Source organism: Lemur catta, chromosome 8 (assembly GCF_020740605.2).
Source record: "Lemur catta isolate mLemCat1 chromosome 8, mLemCat1.pri, whole genome shotgun sequence".
Taxonomy (NCBI): Eukaryota; Metazoa; Chordata; class Mammalia; order Primates; family Lemuridae; genus Lemur; species Lemur catta.
In genome coordinates, this window is record NC_059135.1 from 13861293 (window position 1) to 13888404 (window position 27112).

Here is a 27112-nt window from a genome sequence, read left to right on the forward strand (position 1 = left end):
TGGGTGGTTAATATAAATAGGGCTGGGTGGTTAATTGGATTCCTCATCTGTAGGTAAACAGAAAGAGCAAAACACCCAGAATTGCTGATCCTACTCACTTGAAGTTTATCGTATGATACTTAATAATGCTTTTGTTACTTTCCCAGAGAACTCAGCTGATAGAAAAGAGTCATCATATCCCATCACAGCCCATTGAGGCAAAGCATGGACCCACCAGGACAGTCCATCACCACTTTAACAATTTAATTCTTTGCTCATTCTGTTGACATTCAGTGTGTATTTATTTGTGTACATATTGTGTGCCAGGTTGCTAGAGTTAAGTGATCATTGGATTGACATGGAGAGAAAGTCTTAATTCATTGAGCTATTCAAAACAGTTCCTCCGTATGAGCCGATGGTTTCCAGAGCCTAAGCAAGTAACTACCACACTAAACTGTTTCTCAAACAATGTAATTATAAGAAGGAAGGGAGTGTTGTTGAAACAGAGGAACAAATCACTGAAGGGTGCATAGAAGAGTGCTGAAGACCAAACTTGTCAGTTTGGGTTGGGGTTAGTCATCCAATCAATCCACAAATATTTTAGCAAATGATCAAAGAAAATTACATTTGGCAGAAAGATCAGCTTTGTTCCTATGTGCTTGGCGTTGGGTATACATGAGTAAATAATACATACATACATTTACAATAATTGGACAAAATGTATCAAGCACCACTGCTGTGGCAAGTGCCGGGAAGGGCATGGTGACAGGAAACCAACAGTCCTGTTAAAGATCTGAGATTCCATTGATTTAGTATGGCTCCTCTTTCTATTTCTCAACTCTAATGAAGAAATAAGAAGATCACAGTTCAGATTGCCTCAAAGATTATGAAAACCTACTCTTGGAAATGAATAACGAAAAATAACTTCCTTGGCCGGGCACGGTGGGTCAGGCCTGTAATCCTAGCACTCTGGGAGGCCGAGGCGGATGGATTGCTTGGACTCAGAAGTTCAAGACCAGCCTGAGCAAGAGCGAGACCCTGTCTCTACTAAAAATAGAAAGAAATTATCTGGCCAACTAAAATATATATATAGAAAAAATTAGCCGGGCATGGTGGCGCATGCCTGTAGTCCCAGCTACTCGGGAGGCTGAGGCAGTAGTAAGCCCAGGAGTTTAAGGTTGCTGTGAGCTAGGCTGATGCCACGGCACTCTAGTCCGGGCAACAGAGCGAGACTCTGTCTCTGAAAAAAATAAAATAAAAGTAATACTTGAGCCAGGCATGGTGGCTCGCACCTGTACTCTCACCTACCAGCCTGAGCAACACTGTGAGACTGTCTCTAAGTTAAAAAAAAAAATAGCCAGGCTAATGTGCAGCAGTCCCAGCTACTCAGGAGGCTGAGGCAGGAGACTTAAGCCCAGGTGTTTGAGGCTGCAATGAGCTATGATGGGACCACTGCACTACAGCTGGGTGAGAGGGGGAGACTTAGTCTCTTAAAAAAAATTAATTCTGTAAAATATAAAAGATATAATAAAAAAACTCACCACCCAAAGATAGAAACTGCTAACACTTTGTTGCATATCATGATAGCTGTTTTATTTTGGTTCACACTCATATACTTAACATGTATTTTTTAAAATAAAAATTGATCATTTTAAGCATACTGTTTAGTAACTGTATTTTCATATTATTTACTGTGGACTTATTGCCATGTTAAAAAGTGTAGCTAGTCAATATCATTTTTAATGTTTATATAATATTCTATTGCATGGAGGTATTATACTTTAAACAAGCTCATATTGTTGGTTGTTTCAGAATTTTCTATATTACAAAGAGAGAAACACTTGTTTGATTATTTCCTTAGAATAATTCCAATAGTGGCCGGGAGCAGTGGCTCATGCCTGTAATCCTAGCACTCTGGGAGGCCAAGGCAGGCGGATTGTTTGAGCTCAGGAGTTCGAGACCAGCCTGAGCAAGAGCGAGAGTCCGTCCCTACTAAAAAAAAAAAAAAAGAAAGAAATTAGCTGGACATCTAAAAATATATATAGAAAAAATTAGCCAGGCATGGTGGCGCATGCCTGTAGTCCCAGCTACTCGGGAGGCTGAGGCAGGAGGATCACTTGAGCCCAGGAGTTTGAGGTTGCTGTGAGCTAGGCTGACGCCACGGGACTCTAGCCCGGGCAACAGAGTGAGACTCTGTCTCAGAAAAAAGAATAATTCCAATAGTGTAATTACAGGATCAAAGAGAAAACATGTTTAAAATGTTGATTCATATTGTCAAACAAACTGCTATCTATGTTTCCAGTAGGAGTGTCTGACACTTTCATTTCTAGAAAATGCTCACACTTCATTCCTGCTCTTGGGCTGGCCCTAAAATTAGATGAAATAAGTACCTACCTACATTTCATGATATACTGTCTCAACATTTTCCAAGTATCTTTCCTACCCATCAGCTAATGCCATTGTGGCCCAGTTTTCTCTTTTCCATTAGAATTTTCTAACAGTTTGGCTAGTCACAGAGAAGGTACAGAGTACTTGTAATGTGTGCAATGATAAAAAGCAGAAAGGATGACTTGGAAAATGTGAGAGATGGGAACAGAATATCCCTTCGTGGTCTAAGACTAGCAGGAAACTGACTAGGAAGATAGGTAACAATAATGACAGTTGCTCTATTTCCAGGACCTATGACATGATAAGAACTATATTAGTTATTTATGACTATTATTTCTAATCTTTACAATAATTCTCTAAGGTGTATAGTATTATCCATATTTTACAGATGAGGATACTGAGGTTCAGAAGCCACAGAACACTTTGTGTGCTCAGAGCAGAGCAGGTCAGCATACAATAATTCAAGAAGTCCTTTATTCATTAATCAAACACTAAGCACCAATTTTGAGAGGAAAATTGTATTTGGCATTTGGGGATGTTTGCTATTTATGGGATGTTCCCAGTCTGTTATGTTAGTCACTGGGAAGGGACTGCCTGAAGCTGTGGACGGAAGCAAATACTGTATATGAAAAATTGCCTGATTAACAGGGTGGCCTAAATCTGGCCCTGCTTCAGCTTCCTCATGTGAAGGGCCTTGGAAGAAGCCCTTGCTCACTATATAGAGTATATACTCTCCACTATATAGAGTGGAGAGTATAAGGGCAAGGCTGTCTACTGGAACTCCCAGTTTGTGACTTAGTTTCATCATCTGTAAAACTAGGGTAACAGTACTACCTATGTTGGCATTTTAGTTGCCCTTGGATGCTAAAACCAATTACCACAAACTTGTTCACTTAAACCAAAAATTTATTCTCTTATAGTTCTGCAGGCCAGAAACCCAAAATCAGTTTTGCTGGACCAAACTCAAACTGTATATAGGGCTGCTCCATAGGGTAGGGGAGAATCTATCCTTGTCTTTTCTAGTTTCTGGTGGTTGCTGGCATCCTTGTTTTGTGGCTGCCACACTCCAATCTCTGCCTCCATGGTTATATTGTATCCCTGTGCCTGCCACTTCTAAGTATACATGTGATTGCATTTAGATGCCATCTTTATAATCCCAGAATAATCTCTCCATCTCAAATTCCTTAACTTAATCTGCAAAGACCCTGTTTCCGTATAAAGTGACATTTATAGGTTGCAGAGATTAGGGCCTGATATTTTTGGGGGCCATTATTTAGCCTATTACATTCGGGGTTGTTTTAAGGAGGAAATCTAATGTTGGTAGAGGACTGAGCACAGTATCTGACTGTAGAGAGCACTGAATAGACAGCCTATCTCCTTGTCACGTTCAAAGCAAGCACACGTATGTCACTTATAAGAGCACAAGAGAGAATAAAGAATGAAGTAAAAACTGAGGTCAGTAAATAGGCCCCTCTTCCTCTTGGATTTGCACACCCTTCACCGCGGGAAGCCTTACACCCCGCCCACTCGGGTTCTCACCGCCTCCAAAGTGTCCCACCTGGAGACCCCCCCTTTGACCCGCCCCTCTCCCGCCCCATTCACCTAATTTGGCGTCCTTTTCCTTTCCTGCGTTAGAGGCATCTGGGACTTCAGGGTCAGTCTATTTTACTGCCTGTCAGGTCGTAGCCAATTCTATCCAATTGTATCTCTTCTACAAGCTTCTCAGTTATTACTACAACATATCTATATTTAATGAGCTGGATAGTGGCAATATACTTGTTTTCAGATGAAAAATTAGAGCAGAACTATTGGAAGCAGACTGGCAATATTCAAGACAGACCGCAGAAGAGCGTCTGGGTCCTACGCACTTCGGTCGCTGAGCCCCGGCCGCCTCGCCGCGCAGGCGCAGTGGGTCCGACTCGCCATGCCGACTGTCAGCGTGAAGCGCGATCTGCTTTTCCAAGGCCTGGGCCGGACCTACAGTGAGTGCCAGCCGCATACTAGGCGGCCTACGCCTCTTGGCGGAGGCTAGGACTCCCTCCCATAGGGCATTGTGGCAACTTTCTTGTTGCCCTGCAGGTTTTGGCCGCTGGCGGTGGGAATTTACACGAGGAGGGCTGACGAACGAGGAGGTCCGACCTGGCTGTGGTAGCCTGTCGGAACTGGCACCGCATCGGCTGGCATTGCACCGCCCGCTCGTGCCCGGGTCCAGTGTCATTCATTCAGCGAACTGGCTTCGAGCGCCTGTTGCGTTCCTGCCCTGACAGCCATGCCAGGGGATAGACTAGGGAGGAAGCCCCGAGTTGCATTCCGCGTGTAGCCTGTTCAGTGCGATAAGAAAAGTACTGTGGGAACTCAGTTTGTTATGCGGTGGGAGCAGGCGTTTGGAAGAGATATGTGTTGCGGGGGCGGGGGGTGGCATTCTGTCTGTCTGTGTTTTCTTTTAGTAGTGTTTCCTGAGCGCCTGTTATGTATCAGGCATTATTCTAATAGCTTGGGACTACACCTGTGCACATTACACATAAGGTCCACGTTCTCATTCTAATGAAAGAGGCCGACGGTAACTAACCAGCACGTTAATAAAATGGTTTCGGATAATGCTAAATGCTATCAAGGAAAGAAAAGGTGTTATACTAAGAACGACATTAGATGGGGTGGTAACATTTGAGCTGAGACCTAAGTGACGGGGAGTTTTTATTCTGTGGGCCTAGTCTTCATGCTACACTTCATCTCTTAGGGGTTCTAAAAACAACCACTGAAAAACAAGAGGGGGCGCTATTAAGTGCAGTTATCAGTCACCACACAGCTGTAGCACCCTATGATTTTCAGCTGGTTTGTGAGAGCTATATTTTTGGTTTTAGGGCTCAATGTGATAGCAAAGCCCTAATTGGTTTAATAATGACAGTGCTTCACAGAATAAGATTTTACTGTTACTGTGAAAATAAAGTTAGCCTTTAAAAAACTTTTCTAAAGGTACATTTTTAGGCCGGGCGTGGTGGCTCCCGCCTGTAATCCTAGCACTTGGGAGGCCGAGGTCGAGGCGGGCGGATCGTTTGAGCTCAGGAGTTCGAGACCAGCCTGAGCAAGAGCGAGACCCTGTCTCTGCTAAAACTAGAAAGAAATCATATGGACAGCTAAAAATATGTAGAAAAATGAGCCGGCCATGGTGGCACATGCCTGTAGTCCCAGCTACTAGGGAGGCTGAGGCAGTAGGATTGCTTGAGCCCAGGAGTTTGAGGTTGCTGTGAGCTAGGCTGACGCCACGGCACTCTAGCCCGGGCAACAGAGCTAGACTGTCTCCAAAAAAAGAAAAAAAAGGTGCATTTTTACATATTATCTATTCTTGAAGTGTTATTCTTCATAAGGTTCTGCCGTTAAGTCCCTGAAAGTAATGATAATGCCCTTACCTTTGCATTCAGCTCTAATTCTCTAATCACTTTTTATTTTATATGCTTACTTAAATTTCTTACGTATTCTTATAAGCCATATCCTAATGGTATTTGTACAGGTTGATTATCCCTTATCCAAAATGCTTGGGCCCAGAAGTGTTTCAGATTTTTTTCATATTTTGGAATGTTTGTATACATGTGATGAGATACCTTGGGGATAGGACCCCAGTCTAAACCTAAAATTTGTTTCATATAGACCTTATACACATAGCCTGAATTTGATTTTGTGCAATATTTTTAATAATTTTGTGCATGAAACAAAGTTTGTCTTTTGACTGACCAGTCACACGAGCTCAGGTGTGGAATTTTCCACTTGTGGCATCATGTGGATGCTCAAAAAGTTTCAGATTTTGGAGCATTTTGGATTTCAGATTTTTGGATTAGGGATGCTTAACCTGTGTTCTTGAATTGCACAGGATGCTATGTGGCACATATTTGTTCAAAATGTCTATAATCAGTTCCCATCCAGTCTCCATTTCTAGGAAAGTAAGAAATAACCCACATTTTTAGAAAGTGGTGAGATTTATAAGGTATTTACTATCATCTGATGTTTTAACATATTCTCGAGCTGTCCCTCCCCCCTTTTTTTTTATTGTGAGTTATTACGGAAACTTTTTTTTTTCCACAAATATCTGTTCGTTAGCTACTGGATCTTTTAAAAATTTTAGTCAAAAACATTGATGTTGTTGAGATGCACTTCAGACGGGTCAGAAATATTCATCATTAGTTTATTGTATTCTTTCCTGAAACCCTTAAAGTGTAAATTGACTTGAGGTCAGAGTTGGCAAAGTGTTTAGCAAAGCATCTGGTTTCCAAATAGTACAGATACATCTTGTTTTTTACCTTTTTTGTCTTTCTCTTTTTTCTTGTTTTCATATAATGTCTCATTCGTGCTTTTTTTCATCCACGTTTTCTTTTTTTTTTTTTTTAAAGTCCGTCTAAGGGTTGCTTTTTGTCAATCTGAAATTCTGTTGTTTCCACCAGTTACTACCTTCCCCTTCACCATTGGTTATCAAGGGCATTTCTCTCTCAGGCTGTTTGTTATTCTGGTTATTTTGTTTCTCTGACTCCTTTGAAGCAGGTTTATCCCCCTAGTCTACCTTTTAACTGTCTTTGATCAGATGGTTTCCATTGTGTTCACTGATTTAGTGTCACTGCTCTTCAATTCTGGCCATGTTCTGGCTTGGTATAATGGCTGGCAATACTGCCATAGCCTTCTGTGTATATCATACAAACCCCTAAGATATATTATAGTTACTTAGGTGTGTCATTTTGTTAGAGGAAATTACTAATCACATTTTATTGTTCTTCCTTGCATCTAAACCCGTGAGATACAGCTGAAAGCAATAAAACATGTGCTAGTTAGGATTCAATACATTTCAATAGGTCTATACAATTTGATTATGTCTGTCTATAAATATGTAAATATTTATAACCATTTAGTTATCTATTACTTTTAAAATTTTTAAAATGTATTTATCTGTTTTTGAGACAGGGTCTTGCTTTTTTAACCGGGCTAGCATGCAGTGGCATCATCATAGCTCACTGCAACCTCCAACTCCTGGGCTGAAGCAATCCTCCTGCCTCAGCCTCCTGAGTAGCTGGGACTATATTTGTGTGATACCACGCCTGGCTAATTTTTCTATTTTTTGTAGAGAGGGTGTCTTGATCTCCTGGCCTCAAGCAATCCTCTTGCAGTGGCCTCTCAGAGTGCTAGCATTACAGGTGTGAGCCACCGTGCTCCACCTATCTATCGCTACATGCTAAATTATTCCAGAACTTAGCATCTTAAAACAACAATCATTTGCTATACAGTTCCTGAGGGTCAAGAATTGCAGAGTGGCTTAGCTGAGTGGTTTTGGCTCTGGATCTCTCACTAGGTTGCAATCAAGGTGTCAGACAAATCTGTAGTTATCTCAAGGTCTAACTGGGGCAGGAGAAGCTGCTGCCAATGGAAGTAATTGTTGGCAGGCCTCAGTTCCTTGCTGATTTTTGGCCAGAGGCATCAGTTCCTCCTACCTTGGCCTCTTCATAGGACTATTACAGCATGTTTGTTAGCTTGTTTGCCCCAGAGCAAGATGTACAAGAGAGCAGGTAGGTAAGAGACTGCTCAAGATAGAAGTCTCAGTTTTTAGTAACAACTCTGAAGTGATATATTAGCCCTTTTACATTCTCTTGGTCACAGACCAGTCTTAGTACAGTGTGGAAGGGAACAATACAAGGGGGTGAATACCAGTAGGAAGGTATTATTGAAGACCATTTTGGAGGCTGACTGACTGCCACAGCCCCCCTTCTGGCCTCCAGTGAGTCATGTTCCTCCTACATGCAAAATATATTCTACCTCTCCCAAGGCCCCCAGAAGTATCCTCCCATTACAGCGGCAGCTCAAAATCCAGAATCTCATCATCTAAATCAGATGCAGATGTGGATTAGGCGTCTCCGGTGTAGTTCCTTAAGTATAGCTCCTTGAGTACAGTTAACTCTTGGTCTGAGAGACTCAAGAGACGAGTTACCCGCCCCGCATATACCTAATACACAATGGTGGAACAGGCATAGAATAACTACTGTAGATATTCCTCTTCCAAAGGGAGGAAAATGGGAGACACAAAGGAGTCACTGGCTCATGGCAATTCTGAAATTGAATAGCAAATGTTGGATGTTCTGAATTATATCTGACGGCCTGGGATAATTCTCCATGGCTCGCTGCCTCCTGTCCTTTGGGTTCATGGCTCCATCCTCTCAGTGATTCCCTAGAAAGCATGTGCTTTACACCTGATTAGTTTTCTCAGTCTACTTCCTGCTAATAGAATTTTGGGGGTTCAGAGACTTCATTTTGTCTTATTTTTTTGTTCCTTTTAGTTCAAGCTGGCAATGATTCTGCATATGTATTTCTCCTAAAAACTTAGTGGGTCTTAGGTGAATTTTACTGGCTTCTAGTTCATTAGTTAAAAGCCACACCACCCACAAATCTCTGAAGTAAGCTGTTCTGTACTTTGGGTTTGTGCTGATACAGTGTTCTTAATTAAGCTATATTGTGTGATTAGTTGGATTTTGTGAGAAACATCTTTTTATATTTCTTTTTTTTAGAGACAAGGTCTGCGTTGCCCAGGCTAGTGGTGCAACAATAACTTACTGCAGCCTTGAACCAACCCCTGAGCTCAAATGATCCTCCTGCCTCAGCCTCCCAAGTAGCTGGGACTACAGTCATGCACCACTACTCCCAGCTAATTTTTTTTTTTTTCCTTTACTTTTTGTAGAGATGAGGTCTCATTGTGTTGTCCAGGCTGATCTTGAACTCCTGGCTTCTAGGGATCTTCCTGCCTTGGCCTCCTAAAGTGCTGGGATTATAGGCATGAGCCACACCTATCTCCCTTTGTATTTCTTTATAGCATCTTTTGTTTGAATGAATAGTACCTTTGATCTTTCTGAGTCTCAAGATTTTATGGTGATACCCTTAACTTTATCTTTGGTCCGTGTTTTCCTGGTGATGTCTTGGATTTGCTTTTTGCTCAAGCTCCAAAGTTATTTCTTAATTTAACATTGTTTTACATCTGGAGAAGCTGAGAATTTTAAAAATCATCAAAAATCATCCTGGCTCCTTTTTGTTTAACAGCCCTTCTTTTGAGTTTATTGCTTATGTCACATAAACTGCAAGAAAAAGCCAGGTGGCACTTTGTGCACTGGTTGGAAATCTTGATTACATCTCGGGGTTGATTAGATACATTTTTTTATACTCCACATAACTGCAAGCAACGGTGTTGCTAAACTTTGTCCTCTGTGTAACAGGGATTCCCTTCCAGTTTTCAATAACATTACCTCACTTTCCTCCGTGTCCTCACCTGAATCCTTATCAAAGACTATGGGGCTTCTATTAAGAGCTTTTTGAAGGCCATTATAGGTTTTCTTTTTTTCTTTTTTCTTTTTTTTTTTTGAGACAGAGTCTCACACTGTTGCCCGGGTTATAGGTTTTCTTTTTTTCTTTTTTCTTTTTTTTTTTTGAGACAGAGTCTCACACTGTTGCCCGGGTTAGAGTGCCGTGGCATCAGCCTAGCTCACAGCAACCTCAAACTCCTGGGCTTGCGCAATCCTTCTGCCTCAGCCTCCTGAGTAGCTGGGACTACAGGCATGTGCCACCATGCCCGGCTAATTTTTTTTCTATATATATTTTTAGCTGTCCAGATCATTTCTTTCTATTTGTAGTAGAGACAGGGTCTTGCTTTTGCTCAGGCTGGTCTCGAACTCCTGAGCTCGAATGATCCTCCCGCCTTGGGCCTCCCAGAGTGCTAGGATTATAGGTGTGAGCCACCTCACCCAGCCTAGATTTTCATTTATACTCCTCAAATCCTGCTTGGTTCCAAAGCCACTGCCATGTTTTTGGTTTTTGTTATGGTAGCACTCCACCTCCAGGGACTAAAGTCTGTATTAGTAATCTAGTGTTACATGACAAATTACCCCAATATTTAGAAGTGTAAACCAACCAGCCTTTATTATTTCACACAGTTACTGAGAGGAGTCAGGGAGTGCCTTAGCTAGGTGGTTCTGGCTCTGGGTCTCTCACCACTTTGCAGTCAAGCTGTCAGCTGGGGTTGCTGTCATCTCAAGGCTTGGATGGGCTGGAGAGTCTGCTTCCATCTGCTCACTCGTGGTTGCTTCAGACCTCAGTTTATTCAAAGGCATGAACATCAGGAGTTAGAGATCACTGGGAGCCGTCTTGGAGGCTGGGTACGTCTGTTATTACCTGCCCTAGTTAATGATACCCTCACCCACTTCCACAGATCTGGGGGTCATCCTAGACTCCTGCTGACTCACTGTTCCTACGTCCTATCAATCAGCTATTGAGCCTTATAGATTCTGTGTCCTTAACATTTCTCCTATCAGTTCCTTCTTCCTCATACTCACTCCTGCTGCTTTATATGAAGCCCTCACTATATCTCATCTGTAGACTCCTTGCTGGAGTCTCTTCCACCCTACCACTGGTCTTTCAAATGTAGGTCTAATCATGCTTTTGCCCAGCAGAGAAATCCTTCAGTGGAACTCCCTGTTGCCTGCTGGTAGGACAGAGGGCAAATCCCTTGGCATGTTATGAGTTGGCCTCTTTCTACTTGTTCCATCACCTCTCTTCCTGATAAGAACCTTATGCTTCATCCATATGGAACTACTTAAGAGTTTCCAAACTTGCCATGCTGTTTCACTCCCCACAATCTCTGCCTAATGAACTCATCCTTTCTGTGAAGCTTTAGCTGACCCTAAGTGGAGCTCTTACTTCCTATGTGCTACCCCTGTACCTTGTACTTAACATCATTATATATTTATTACACATCTGGTTTCTTTACTAGAAGAGGAAGTACTTAAGATCAGAATTGTGTTTTATTTAGCTTTGTATCCCTGGTACTTACTGTAGTGCCTGGCATAACATGGGTGCCTAGTAAGTATTTGTTAAATTGAATAGAAGTTCACTGTCTGGATAAGGAATCTTAAAACCAGCTTTTCACTAGAATATACTGGGAATGACAGTTTGTGTTCAATTTTTGATTATGTAAAAACCCTGAAAATGCCACATCACATAGCAAAGCCAAGCAGAATGTAATTTTAAAATAAGGAAGAGAACTATTTATTATTGCAGACCCTCTGTTTCAGGGTACTATGCCAGGTCCATTTTCTGCATGATCTCATGTAAATCTTTCCAACAGTTCCATGCTAGAAATGGCTGTAAAATACCACTTTACAGGTGAGGCATCCATAAAATTTATATAAGGTGCCAAGAAAGTTTACATAAGTTGCCAAGCTCTGAGAACCAATAAGTGGGAAAGAATTCAAACTCTGATTGGCTTGGCTCCAAAGCTAATGTCAGGCCATTCAGAGAATTTTAGATGATAGAATTTATATGACTTCCCATGGTGTTGGGTTTGTGATTTGGAGCCTAGTTTTTATTTGATCCCTACTTCACAGGTTGGGTTTTTCCCCCATGTACATGCAGACTTCCCAGTGTGGGTGACCTAATCCTATAGTTGATATTTCTGTAGATTAATCAGGACTTTAATAGTTTTTCTTTTTTTTATCTTTTGAAAGTTTTTTGACTAAGCTTTTTTGTTTGTTTTTAAATGGTGATATCTGGTGTCTGATATTTAGTATACCTGGTGTAAGGCAATTAATAATAAGAAAATGCAGGTTATATACAAATTTCATTGATGCTGAACAGGTTAAAATTAACAATCTCCTTTTTTTTCCCCTAGCCGACGAAGAATTTGATGAGCTATGTTTTGAATTTGGTCTGGAACTTGATGAAATTGTATGTATTTGAATATTTGTTTGTTTCTCAAATATTTTATGTATAAGCTCATTTTTCAGGGGTTTATACTATTTTATCTTTTTTACTTTATATTTAGACTAAGATGATATGTTTGTGGGCCATGGTGGTTTCTGTGTTCAGGGGGCTGAGCACCAGTTCTAAAAGTGTTTGCTGCTTTGATTAAAATCTCAAAAAGGAGTTTATGCTTCAGTCACCTCAAGTTAAAAGGCTAATGGTGTGGAGATGTATAGAATGTGTTAACCCCAGAGTGTGAGTGAGCTCCCCCTTTTTGCAAGTTAACCACAGAAACAGACCTGGGAAGCAGTGGAAATGTTGCTTTGCCCACAGTTGTACTGTCTCCATTACCTCCAGCTCCTCCTCCTCTGCCCATCTTTGCCCCCTCCACCCTCCTTCATGCCTGTTTAACTAGTGTGAACTTAGTACTATATACAGTGATCTTGCAAAATGATCTCATGTTTTCTGAGGAATTGCTTATAAAAATGATTATGAAGCAGTTTCCTTGGCTTTTGATTATATAATGAATAAACTATTTAAAAAAATAGCAAGTCTGGGCTATATATTTTCTTTATAAAATATATTAATGATTATTAAAGACACTGTACTTATGATTAAAAAGATAATTTTCTGGTAGTTACTGTTAGGTTTTTTCGTAAGTTTTCTTTTTAATCTATTCAGTGTTTTATAACACTGCCTTAGGTATAAGTGTAAAAAATCGTCAGGCTAACAAAATGTACATTGTGTTGCTTTGTTTTCCTGCTGCCTCATTAATGTTACAGGAAGATAATCTTTATATTCATGAGTATTTATATATTTGAGAAATTAGCTGACATTTCTGCCAATTTCTGTAGTTTGTAAGTTGCTGTTAGTATAACCACATCTCAAAATTATGTTTGAGGGTATGTGATATTGAAGAGCATTGGACTGGATATCAGAAAATTTGAGTTCTAGTTCTAACATTTACCAGCTGTGTAGCTATGGACAATTACTTTGTCTGTTTGGGCCTGATATTTTAGTCTCTCTGGGCCTCCTTTCCATTTATGAAATAAGGGGTTTGGATTATATGATCTTTATAGATCCCTTCTGGCCCTGAAATTTATGTAGTTTTTGATTTTGTAAGATCTTTGTCACGTAGCACTGACAAGCCCAATCTTCACTTATGGTCTTTGCATGAATTGAGACACTGAAATTGAAAGAAGATTTAAGCTGCTGTGTTTTTTTTACAGAAGAATTAGGTCTTTTTTTACAGTAGTCCCCCTTTATCTGCAGTTTTGTTTCCACAGTTTCAATTATCCACTGGGAGCTGTGGTCAGAAAATAGATGAGTATGGTATGATAAGCTTTTTTGAGAGAGAGACACACACAACATTCACATAACTTTTATTATAGTATATTGTTATAATTATTATATTTTATTATTAATTATTGTTAATCTCTTACTGTGCCTAATTTATAAATTAGACTTTATCACAGGAATGTGTATATAGGAAAAAACATAGTATATAAAAAATTTGGTACTATCTGAGGTTTCCAGCATCCACTGGTGGTCTTGGAACATATCCCCTGCAGATAAGGGAGGACTGTTGTGTTTAGATGCTTTCATTTTTCTGGTTACCATATTATCTCCCATTCTTTATATAGGTCCCTCCTGAAATCTGTCATCCCCTGTGAGGTGACTCTGCTTTCCTCACTAAAAAGCAGTAATTTTATTGACCCTTTTGAACGTTATTTAAAGTCTAATTCATCCTTTGCTGTCTCTTTCTTCCTCTCCCCGTACCCTCCTCTTTTTCCCCCTCCTGCTCCTTCCTTGTCTTCTTCCTCTTCTTTCTCATTTTTTTATTTTCCCTAATTCCAAAATTTGTCTCCTAAGTTTCAAATGCCCAGGGTAGATGTTCTTTGAGGCCTGGCACCACCTTGCATGGTCCCCGCATTGTGTGGACCTCTGTGGTTCCTCAAGTGTGACTTGGGCATGTCATGCTTAGTGCCCAAAAGTGAATCCCTCTGCGTGCCATGTAAGTGTACATGTAATTCTTAACTTGGGCAATAATTTGAACTCATATCATGGCAGTGGGCGAGCATCATATGAAACAAAAATCATTACATATTTTGACAGAAATCCATCAGTCTTTTTAGCAGGTGGTTGTTGGTGGAAATAGTGGAATTCTGGTTAAGTGGGATTTCCAAATAATTAAGGGTAACATTAGAATACAACTTTTAATCATTTTGATTGAAAATTTCCTAAATATATTTACAGTTCCCTGCTTTAGTAAACTTAGGGAATAAAACTTAACCTCTTGGCAATGGTTGTCTTAAGGCAATCTGTTATTCTCTGCCATAATGTGGTGATTGAGGTATCCTAAGCTCTTTGCCACTGCATTAAAAAAAATATATATATATTACTCTAGAGGTGTTTCTTTTCTCCCTCTTGGTTGTTTTCATTCTGCTGCACTATCATACCTTTACTGTCACTAGATTGCTTCCCATTGTACCTATTATCCCTTCTACTTTTTAATCACAGTTTCTGATCATCTCTGAATGTTATTTATTTGTTTTTATAATATATCTCTCATTCTCATGTGGGCTTGGATGCCCACGGGATTTAGCTTTTGAGTTATTATCCTATAAGAAGTTGTATTTCTTTTATTTGGTGAATCATCTTTATTTTACTTTGTTGACACTTTTGTTGTTTCTTTATGTTCTTGGTGGTTTCATTTTCTTTGAGATGGGAAAACTTTTTCTGTAAAGGACAAGATGGTAAATATTTTAGGCTTTGTAGGTTCTATAGTCTCTGTTATAGTCTCAACAGTCTCAGCTGTTGCAATGTGTAAATAGCAATATGATATGTAAATGATAGGTCAGTCTGTGTTCCAATAAAATTTTATTTACAAAAACAAATATCAGGCATGATTTGGCCAGTGGGCCATTGTTTGCTGACTCTTGTTTTAAATGGATTTCTGCTCTTCTGGAATAACTGAGAATGCCAGATATCCGAACTCAGGGAAAGTTGGAGTATTTTTATGTCTGCTGTGATTATATAATAACATTTAATATTTTTATGTTTTTGTTGTGGATCTAATAAACCCATGTTTTTGTTGGAGAAAAGAATATGTATAATGTAGTTGCTACCCTATATGGCTGAAAACTTCTACTTTTTAAAAAGAGTTTAAATATATTTAGTTAATTTTTTTTGCCTTTTTTAGACTTCTGAGAAGGAAATAATAAGTAAAGAACAAGGTAATGTAAAAGCACAGGGGGCCTCGGATGTTGTTCTTTACAAAATTGACGTCCCTGCCAATAGATATGATCTCTTGTGTCTGGAAGGATTAGTTCGAGGACTTCAGGTCTTCAAAGAAAGGTAAGGAAATATGTTCATTAAATACTTTGCTAAGCTGGATTTTTTTTCTTTTCTTGTCATTATCAGCAACCATGTTTAAGTTTCTAGAAAAAAACTTGTTGTACAGGAGCACAGCTTTAGGTCTGCATAGAGTGATGATTTGAGGATAAGATTCATATAGATCGTACCCATTTGAAAATTTACGTGAATATTGAGCCATAGCCTGTCATTTTGGGAGCATTTGAAACTCGTGGTTAATGATTTTACAGCTTCTTAAATTCTTCGTGTGATTTCCCTCAGTAATCTAATTGGAATGGGTAATTAATTCAATGGATTTGTTAAAGACTGAGAGGAAAAGTAGAGATAGCAATACTTTATGTGCTTTTACCTTAAGAATTCTAAAGAAGCTCAAGAGTGGAGCTTCCTAACTGAAAAACTGAAGATCTTACGACGGCTATAAGATCTTGAGCAAGTTAATTGGCCTCTCCTGTGTCAATCTCCTAATCTATAAAGGTTTTTAAGACCCCTTCCAACTCTTCATGTAATAAATATGAAGATAATGAATATATAAAGTGGGAAAGAGGTGAAAAAAATAAGAGCTATCAAAAATAATTATTTTTGTTTTTGATTACTTATACATTATCTGGTCAATTGCAAAACAATAAGAGCCTCTGGCTGATGGGCTACATTCTGAAATTATGAGGCTTAAGATGATTGATTGGTGTTGGTGAAATGATGACCATTAGACATTTGGTTAAGGATGGTTAAAATTTTGGAGTCGACCCTGTTGGTTTCCTGCATGACAATCAGATATTTATATTTGAGGATCAAGCCTAACTCCTTAGAGTGTGTTTCCTAAAACTGTCTTATTGGAATCTGTATTTTTAACAGGCACCTCATTGTGAATTTTATGATCAGACAGAAATAGGAATGTCACTTAAAATCTTTGCAACTTAAAGTGGACCAGCAACATCTGGATCACCTGAGATCTTATTAGAAATGCAGAATCTTAGCCTCCACCCAACACCTATTGAGTCAGAATCCATGGTTTAACAGACACCCCAGTTGACTGAAGTTTGAGAACCACTGCCTTAAAACAGTAATCTCCAGCTTCTCTTGATGATAAGAATTTGCTGGAGATGCCTTAAAATACACCATTTGCCAAGCCTTTGTCTTGACTTTTTTGATTCAGTAGGTCCAGATGGTACCAGGGAATCTGTATTTTTAATAAACCCTATTTTTTTCTTAGAAGCTCAGAATCTTACGGTTGAAATAAAACTTAAAGGTTATCTAATACAGATCCTCAGCTGATGTTTAATGTCCCTTAAACAATTGCTTAATTAATGGCTTTGTAGCCTCTGCTGAGACTCCAGTGATAGGAAACACATTATGATGAGATATCCTATACCATTTTCGGACAACTTTAAATGTTAGAAAATTTGTTAGTTTTTGTTTTTTAAAAATATTCAGCCCAAATTTGACTTGTTGTAACTCAACCGATTGTTCTAATTCTGTTCATTTTGTATATTTCCTATATACAGCGTAGAGTGTAATTTATCAAATGTTTTGATTAATTATGAGTAAGTTATTTTAACATTATTTTAGGATAAAGGCTCCAGTGTATAAACGCCTAATGCCTAATGGAAAAATCCAGAAATTGATTATCACAGAGGAGGTAATAAGGATAAATTCTTATTTTCCTTTTGAAAAAAAAAATCTCTTTTCTGTGTGTGTGTGTGTGTGTGTATTAGCGGGGAGGAAAAAGAAACAAAGCAGACCCTTCTGCCAAGTATGATTTTCTTTGATCATTTGCTAAAATGCGTATATATTTAACCTCTAGCTCTTAAAAATTGTCAATTTTTTTACCAAGAAATGAAAGAGGACAAAACATCTGTTTTTCATAAATCATTTTGGAAAATAATATCCAAATATTTATTATAAAGCACATTTGAGATATAATTGTTTAAACTGTAGTATATTAATAAAATTTCCAAAGATAAACTTTTTTGAGGATTATTTCAGTAAAAATATGAACTATGAACAAACTAAAGATTATTTTTTCTCAATTATTTAGTACATTTTCAGAAATCTTACTAAAATATAAACTCCATGAAGATAGAGACTTTGTTATTCATCACTTAATTTTATTACTTGTTATTGAATAAATGAATATATACTTGTTTGAAAATTTATGACAGTGTCAAGAGTGCAGCTGCCTTTCTATAACAGGATGTTTTTACAAAGAAAAGTGTGTTTACTATCTCTAATGATGATTGTGAATTTCAGACAGCTAAAGTACGCCCTTTTGCTGTAGCAGCAGTACTCCGAAATATAAAGTTTACTAAAGATCGATATGACAGCTTCATTGAACTCCAAGAGAAATTACATCAGAATATTTGCAGGTTCGTAATTGCAGCTTCTCATCTTTTCTCCTTGCCTTCTCTTCCCTCCCCTTCCTTCTCCTTTCCATCCCTTTCTCTCTTCTTACTCCTTCTACCTTCCCTCCCCCATCCATGTCTCCTTCCTTTCTTCCTCTGCAGCCTTTTTTGAAAGCATTTCTAAATTAATAGGATGTGACAGTAATAAGAGTTTAACTTTGCTTTACCAGGCAGATGTATGTTACTGCTTATAAATGGTATATGCATGGAGAAACAGGAGATCTATTTTGAATACTATATTGAGAAGAATTATCTGGAGACTTTTTTTTTTAATCAGTAGTTGATTATACTAAGTAATTTGGTAATTTGAAGTATGTATCATTTTAAAAATGAAAATAAAATTTTGGCTTGATCTTACTTTTTGAATGAATATAATTATAAACTGACAGATAAAATTGTAATTAATTAAATTTTACTTATTCTGTCTTTACATTACTATGCATCATTTCTGCATAGCTCCCTTTAGTGCAGTGGTCTTCAAACCTATATATTAATAACCCCTGAGCACCTAAAGGTCAAGGAATTTCCATCAGGAGTCCTTGAAGTAATTGTAGTATTTCAAAAATCCTGATGGAAGCTATGTATTTACTGATGATCAGAAACTTCAGGCTATAGCTAACATAAAATTTTCTTGTGTTGGTCCTGAAATATATCAACATAAGTTATCTCATGTTGATCCAAAGGTATCATTGACAGTTATATATATGTCTTGAATAAAAATAGAAAACATAATTTTTATTTTTTATGTTTTGAAACAGGGTTTCTCTGTTACCCAGCCTAGAATGCAGTGGCATCATCACAGATCACTGCAGTCTCAAACTTCTGGGTTCAAGCGATCCTCCTGTCTCAGCCTCCTAAGTAGCTGGGACTACAGGAGTGCTCTTCATCTGCCACACCCAGATGATTTTTTTTTTTTTGGTAGAGATAGGGTCTTGCTGTGTTGCTCAGTCTAGTCTTCAACTCCTAACCTCAAATGATCCTCCTGCCTCAGCCTCCCAAAGTGCTAGGATTATAGATGTGAGCCACTGAGCCCCGTCGGAATTTTTCCTTTTTAGTAGTTGTAGTATAATAAGTGTAGAGATGAGGAGGGGATTCTGTGTATGGGATAGGCTTGAATGGAGGGAGAACTCTGGACATTTTCTTCTGTGGTGAAAATGTTTAAAAATAAAAATCACCTGTGGTTAAGCTTATGAGGTCTCCTTTTCCTGAAACATCTTTGCTCAGTAGAACAACATTTTTTTAAGATTCCAAATAGATTTATTCCCAGTCCTCATATATAAAAAGAATCTATGTTGGCCTGCTAGTATGTCATTATTAAACGAAACAATACAAATTTAGTCTGGGTGTGGTGGCTCACACCTATGATCCTAGCACTCTGGGAAGCGGAGGCAGGAGGATTGCTTGAGCTCAGGAGTTCAAGACCAGCCTGAGCAAGAGCAAGACCCTGTCTCTATTAAAAATAGAAAAATTAGCCTGTAGTCCCAGCTACGTGGGAGGCTGAGGTGGGAGGATTGCTTGAGCCCAGGAGTTGGAGGTTCCAGTGAGCCATGATGACACCACCACACTCTACTTGGGGTGACAGAGCGAGACTCTGTCTCAAAAAAAAAAACAAATACAAATTTAAATATAATTTCAAAATTAAGAATAAGATTATGATTTCTAACAAGCATAGGTGTAACTAGTAAGTGGTTGAGCCAGATCATCTATTCTGGACATACTTTATTTAAATCTATTTTAATCTAAGTCAGAAGGCATTTCCTCAATTCAACTTTAAGCTCTGTTTTATTTGGTATTTCTGGAGATCATGAGCTTTTTCTTTTTCTTTTTCTTTTTTTTTTTGACAGGGTCTCACTCTGTTTCCCCAGCTAGAGTGCAGTGGCATCTTTGTAGCTTACTGCAACGTCAAACTCCTGGGCTCAAACAATCCTGTCTCAGCCTTCCTAGTAGATGGAACTACAGGCATGTGCCACCACAGCCAGCTAATTTTTCTAATTTTTTGTAGAGACAGGGTCTGGCTCTTGCTCAGGATGGTCTTGAACTCCTGACCTCAAGCCATCCTCTCGCCTCAGCTTCCTGCTCGGCCTCCCAAAGTGCTAGGATTACAGATGTGAGCCACTGCGCCTAGCCTTGTGAGCTTTTTCTAAGGGGAAGAATAGAACATGTCCTAATACTCTGGTGTTCCAGAGTCCTTCCCTGTCAGTAAATCCTAATTAGTCTTTTTAGTGAGCTTTGGAAATTTATGTTTTTCAAGGAATATATCAATTTGTCTAAGCTATTACATTTATTGGCATGAAGTTCATCATGTTTCCTTACTATCCTTTTAATATTTGTGGTATCTAAGTGTTGTCACCTCTTTCATTCCTGTATCTTTTCTTTTTTTTCCTCCTTGATCAGTGTGACTAGATGTTTATCAATTTTATTGATCTTTCAAAGAACTACCTTTGATTTCATTGATTTTTTGTCTATTTTTTTAATTGATAAAACTGTGCTCTTTATACGGCTAATTAGTCCCTACTGCTGAGGCAAGATGCTTTTGCCTACTCTATCCATTGCCACATGAACAATGAAGTTTTCAGTCTGTATGAGCATGAGCACCGTTCTGATTCTCTTGGGTGGTTCTTTTCCCTGGCCTTTGGTAGTTTCCTCACCTGCATGTACGGATCAATACTCAGCTCATCAATACTTCAGGGAGAGCCTCTGATAGCTCGAGAATTCTCTCTCTCTGTATAGCTCTCTGCTGCTCCCCGGTACTCTGAACGTCTTGGCCGCCCCAGACTCTCATCTTGTCTCTTGCACTGGGCTCCTTTCCTGCCCTGCAGTCATATATTTTACTCTTTTTTGGGTTGTTTCAAACAGAGTAAATTTAGTCTCTGTTACTCTGTCTTGCCTGGAAGCGACTGTGAATCTTTTACTTCAGTTATTTCACTTTTCAGTTCTAGAATCCACTTGGTTCCTTTTGTACAGTTTCTCTTTTTCTGCTATTTGCTCATCTATTCATTATGTGTATATTTTCCCATAAATCTTACACACTGTTTTGTAGGAGCAGTTTTAAAATCTGGCAGGAATGTCAAAATTCGGGACATGTTAGTGTTGGTTTCTATGGACTGGTTTTGTCTGGAGTATGAGTCATATTTTCATGTTTCTTCTCATGGCCACTGCCTTTTGATGGGTATGGGATATTATATTAGAGAAGAGCCATTTGATTTTGTTATGTTTCTCTGAAAAGTGGTTTTTGTTCTCGCAGGCAAAGACTCTTGAATACTTAGCTAGATTCAGACTCTAAACACTTGTCTACACTAGATTTCTGCAGATGGCAGTAGCTCAATTTTCTGCTCAATTCTTTTTGCTTTCAGTTCCTGCTTTTTTATAAAAGGAATTTGAAATTTTTACCATTATGTTAGGTAAAATCTTGATTTCTGACTATTTTTAGTTTTTCATATCTTTCTATATTTGGAATGTTAATCCTTTTTCTATACATATGTCATATACTTTTTCTATCAGTATATCTTTTGTCTTTTGACATTTGGAATCTTTTGGATATATAAGGTTTTCAATTTGGATATAATTAATTTTATCAGTTTTCCTATGTAACTTTTGGGTTTTGTGGGACCTACTTAAGAAGTGGTGTCCTACTCAGCAATTTTCAGCATGTTTTCCTATATTTTCTTTGAATAATCTTAATGGTGTTTTTTTGTATGTCTGTATGTTTGTCTTTTGTTTTTCAAAATGCTTAGCTCGCTTTTATCTGGAATTTATTTTTTTGTGATTGGTTTGAAGTTGAAATTTTAATGATGTTTTGAGGTACAGTTTCAAGATTAAGGGAACAATGTTAAAATCTAAGAAAGTGCAGACTTTCTTACCTATGGATTTGTCAATTGCTAATTTATCTAAATCTGTTGAAGCATTTATATTTCATCCTATGATAGTTCTAGGTTTATTATCTTCTATAAGCATTTGAATAAAGTAAAACTTTTTACTTGTCAGCAGTTCTGTTCAGTCATATTTATTAAAGTTCTAGTTCATCATTCTTGGTGGTTGAGCAAAATTTAATATCATGCATTTTATGTATACATACATTTTAAACTAATTTTAAGGAATCTTAAGAATGCAAATTTTGACCAAATTTCTTTTTTTAAATTGGCTATTAGAAAGCTTAGAGCCAAATTTGTGACCCTCCTTAGTAAAACTTAGCCCTTTATATTCTAATTTAGGGTTAATATTTCCTGGCTCTGTTAAATATCCCTACTTCTATTTCTTACTCTCCTATTTTGTAGCTTGCTGTAAATTCCTCAAATTATCTTAAATCCTTTGTGGATAAACTGTAGAACAATTGACATGAATAGCTTTTGAACTTTCCTTACACGTTAAACTTTAAACGTAATTCATAGCTCTTAAATTTTTTCCAGTACTAAAATAATGCAGCTATGTGACAGAAAATTTAGGAAAATCCAGACAAGCCCCAAACACAGCAATTTGGTAGTTTATTTTAATTTCTGCTAGTTTATTTTAATTTAATCAACAAATCTATGTTTGAGGACACCAAGAACAAATAGGTTAAAAGAAGGTAAAGAAAATGCTGACTTTGAAGATACTCTAGTAACAGTACTTGGGAAAGCATAATGGCAAGGAATTTTCTTCAGCTACTGAAATAATATGTTTTAAGTAGCTTTCTAATTTTTTATTTTAATGATTGTGAGAATTTATTCATTATACTCCACTAAAAATGACATATAGTAGCAATAGGTTGTTTTAGGAAAGTGTCTAAAATAATTTTTAAAAACATGTAGTCTGTCCAGGTGAGGTTACTCATGCCTATGCAGTACTTTGCGAGGCCAAGGCTGGAGGATCACTTGAGGCCAGGAGTTCAAGACCAGCCTGAGCAACAAGCAAGACCCCATCTCTACAAAAAATAAAAAAATAACTGGGTTTGGTGGTGCACATCTACAGTCCCAGGTACTCGGGAGGCTGAGGCAAGAGGATCACTTGAACCCAGGAGTTTAAGTTTGCAGTAAGCTGTGACGATGCCACTGCATTCAAGCCCGGGCCAATACAGTGAGACTGTGTCTCAAAAAAAAAAAAAAAATTAGTCTATATTATCTTTAGAATTTCTGCTTTGGAATATTCAAATCTCTTTCTCTCCTTCTCTTCCTTTTCGTCCTCCCTCCTTCTCTCCCCGTCCCTCTCAACAATTAGGAAAAGAGCATTGGTTGCTATTGGTACCCATAATTTGGACACTTTGTCAGGCCCATTTACTTACACTGCAAAACGTCCTTCAGATATCAAATTCAAGCCTCTAAATAAGACCAAGGAGTATACAGCCTGTGAACTAATGAACATATACAAGGTAAATATTCTTTTTTGTTATGTGATAACTTTGTAAAAATTATAAATTTCTTCATAATCAAGTCTTGGAATTAAGGAAATCTAATGGGTACTTTTTAAAAAATAGTAGCATCTGAGCTCCAACCCAGAGGTACTGATTCATCTGATCTAGAATGGGGCCTGGACATAGTTCTGTTTTGCTTATTGTTACTTTTTTAACTTCTGAGATGATTTTAATGTACTGCTTGGATTGAGAACCACTGAAGTAGACCACAATATAGTCTTTATGTTTGGGTGTAATTGAAACTAATGCAATCGTAAGGAACAGTAAGATTTAGATAGTTTTTTTTGTGGGAAATACTGTTACAAACTGTTTCCCTCCCATTATTAGCATTTTAGAGTACAACAGTGAAAATGTATTCAGTAATCATTTAAAATTGCATATAACACATAGAAATAGTGGGTATTTTGGGAAAAGCAGCTGTTATCTTTGGTTTGATTTGCAAGTAATTTCTTCCTATTTATCTAAATAGTTTCATGATGGTTTGTGTTTTGTTTGAGATGTTTTGGGTACATCCATTCAAATCTATTTTCATTCTTGAAAAATTGCTCATTTGTGTTCTCATCTCTTCCCAGTAGAAGATGAAGTTGTATAAGGATGTTGAGGTAGTAATTTATGTTAGGAAATCTTATAAATTAGAGCTTTCTGTAATTTGGGACTGTTTTAATGTTTTTCTAACTTTTTTCCCTCTTTTTTTATATTAGGTTGGTATGTAAACTAATTATAGTGATAAAAATAAAAAACCAATTTTATTTGACTTAATTTTTTTTTCAGACTGACAACCACCTTAAACATTATTTACATATCATTGAAAATAAACCCTTGTACCCAGTTATCTATGATAGCAATGGTGTCGTTCTTTCAATGCCTCCGATCATCAATGGTGAGTTATAAGCATCCTGGATTTTTGCTGTTCCGTCTTATTCTTCAGCATTTCTGTAGAATTCCCAGTAGACTTGGCTGAATCAAATCAAATAATTCTTAATCTGAGAATCTCAGGTCTTTTGTAGATTTTAATAGTTTTTTTCATTTATTCAACAACATTTTACTGGTGATTTTTGTCATTTATAAATGTGTAAATGTATTTTATAAATGTATCAATGTATTTTCTAATGCCAGTCTTTGGTTTCTGTTCTGTTCCTCCAAAAGGATTTGATGTCTTGGTTTTAGCAGGTAGTTCACTTGTTTAAACTCAAAGTCAAACTCTAAACTCTGTCTTGCTATAGTTTTATAGTTACACTAAAACTTTTAATCTAAATTTTGCCCTTTAATTTCTTTTGGAAGGCTATTTTTATGAGGCAATTTGAATGTATTTACAAAATTTGATGTTGTCTAAGCCATAGATGTTTGCCTTTCTGGAGGTGAGAAGGAGGTTTAGCTGATTTACGATGGGAAGGAGAAGCTTCTTCTGGAAATCTTGGACTGTAGTAGTTATAGCAGTTAAGAACATGGGTTAACCAAACATAGACCCAAGTCTTAGCCTTGCTGCTTGTGATCATGGTTAAGTAGCTCAGTCTCTTTGAATCTTAGTTTCTTGCCGGCAGTTACATTATGGGGTGAAGATTAGATGAGACAACCTATGTTAAGTGCTTAGCATAGCACCTGACACATTGTATGCACTCAGTAAAGGTTTGTTATTATTTTTATCTTTATTCTCCAACTTGGAATGGGATCTTAAAATAAAAGTTGTATATCCCCTTACTTCTAAAGTGTTAGTTTATATTGCATTCTAAATTGAAATGTAGTTTCTATTTTGTTGGACTTTATAGTGCACTTATATTTCTGAAACTGGTTGTTTTGTGTTCATGGCAGGGGATCATTCCAAAATAACAGTAAATACTAGAAATGTATTTATTGAATGCACAGGAACTGACTTTACTAAGGTAAATGAAACTTTTATGCTATTTTTGTACTATCACATGTGATAGATTTTACTTCTGGGCCAAGACTATATGGTTAAAATCTAAAATATGTTCATTTTGTAGGTGGGAACATATTTTAGAAATTTAGAAAATTTAGAAAATTAAAAGATATAGATATTCTATACTTTAGTTATGGTGCTTTCATTAATTCAACAAATGGTTAATGAGCACCTAGTGTCTTTCCAGTGCCAGGAATTTAATAGTTACATGGTTTTTGACTTCAGAGAGCTCCTAGTCTAGTGGGAGAGTTAGCTATATACATAACTGTGAAACAAAGAGTGGAGTAAGTACTGTAACAAGACCTGTATAAATTATTTATCTTAGCTTAATTTAAATGCTGAATAATTTGGTACCTTTGTACACTTAGGTTTTTTATTTAAATGAACTGGCTATAAAGAAGCTTTATTTAACAAATTGATAAAGGGTTTATGCATGCAAAGATATCTAGAATATGTAGAATAGTAGTTGTTCACTCACTTTTAGTCACTACATTTGTTGGATTGGATTGCTATGAAAGCCTTTTTCTATAGCATATGACTTCATTACACATGTTAAGTGAGACAGAGGGAGGTTGCAGTTAAGCAAATTAAGAAAGGTAAACTTGTATGGCAGGAAAAGGCTGGAGTAGGGCAGATAAATGGCATTGACAAGCATCTTACTGGAGTAGAGACCATTGTAAGGTCTTTCATTTATAACTTTTATGTACCATACTTGCCTTCAGAAATATTGTCAGGATAATACTGCTTTTACTATTTTTTAAAAAAAAAGTAGAGTTCAGCAGTGTCATTGTAGCTCACAGCAACCTCAAACTCCTGGGCTCAAGCATTCCTTCTGCCTCAGCCTCCTGAGTGGGGGAACGAAATGATTTGTCTCAGTCATGGATTGTAACTCTCAGAAAACTGCGTAAATGCAGAACACTTGAAGATAAGGACAGGCCTATGCATAAGTTTTTATTCTATTTCCTTTCTTAGAATATAAAGGTCCATTTTTAGATATTTGGGGAAATAAATCATATTAAATGTTAATTTATTTTTATCTGAATGAAGAGAATATATTTATAGACTCCCATAATATTTGTATTTGTTTTTCTTCTTTACAGGCAAAAATAGTTCTTGATATTATTGTCACCATGTTCAGTGAATATTGTGAGAATCAATTTACGTAAGTTCATTCAGCAGCTTTATTGATGGTCTGCTGTTCTGAAAGCAAGGCACTAAGGCCTTATGCTAAATATAAAGATGTAAAATGTGGTTCCTGTAATTAGAATATATAATCTGTTCAGGGAGATAAGACATGCTTAAATAATATGTAAAGTAAAAAGTGATAAGTACTTTAAAAAGTTTCAGTAATGTTCTGGTTGTTAGGGCAACGTACTGCCAGCTGAAGCAATCTGGGAAGGCCTCATGGAGGCAGCGAAATTTAAGCTGTGTTTAGTGATCATTGGATTTCAGAACATATAGATGGAGGAACAACAAAGGAACAGCTAAGCAAAGGTAGAGAATCATATATAAAAGCAAAGCATGTATTCCATATATACTAGTAAGATGACTATTTTTTCTAAAGCCTTTTTTTTGATAGACACGGTCTCCCTTTTTCTTTTTTTTGTTATTTTTTAAATTTTTATATCATTTATTTATACTCTTTCTTTCTTTTTTTCTATACAGAGGCATCAAAAGAGACAGGGTCTCCCTTTGTCACCCAGCCTGGAGTGCAGTAGTGCAGCATAGCTCACGATAGCTTTGAACTCCTGTGCTCAAGTGATCCTCCTGCCTTAGCCCCCCAAGTAGCTAGGACTACATGCCTGGCTAATTTTTAAAAATTTTTTTGTAGACATGGGGTCTTGCTGTATTGCTCAGGCTGGCCTCAAATTCCTGGCCTCAAGTGATCCTCCTCCCTCCTCCTCCCAAAGTGTT

General features: G+C 37.5%; 1 protein-coding gene across 2 annotated transcripts in view; it reads left to right on the plus strand.

Moving 5' to 3' along the window:
* The first annotated feature begins 4264 nt into the window (after positions 1-4264).
* Positions 4265-27112, plus strand: part of FARSB (phenylalanyl-tRNA synthetase subunit beta) — a 62155-nt gene continuing 39307 nt past the window's right edge. The window contains exons 1-10 of one of the 2 annotated variants that reach the window (XM_045559671.1): positions 4280-4349; positions 10317-10538; positions 12050-12105; positions 15323-15477; positions 17062-17131; positions 17743-17858; positions 23088-23238; positions 24052-24160; positions 25090-25160; positions 26299-26360. In XM_045559671.1, the coding sequence (XP_045415627.1) occupies positions 17090-17131; positions 17743-17858; positions 23088-23238; positions 24052-24160; positions 25090-25160; positions 26299-26360 (551 nt within the window). In that variant the 5' untranslated portion in view covers positions 4280-4349; positions 10317-10538; positions 12050-12105; positions 15323-15477; positions 17062-17089. Of the gene's footprint in view, positions 4350-10316; positions 10539-12049; positions 12106-15322; positions 15478-17061; positions 17132-17742; positions 17859-23087; positions 23239-24051; positions 24161-25089; positions 25161-26298; positions 26361-27112 lie in introns of both variants that reach the window. The other variant, XM_045559670.1, reaches the window with a different exon arrangement.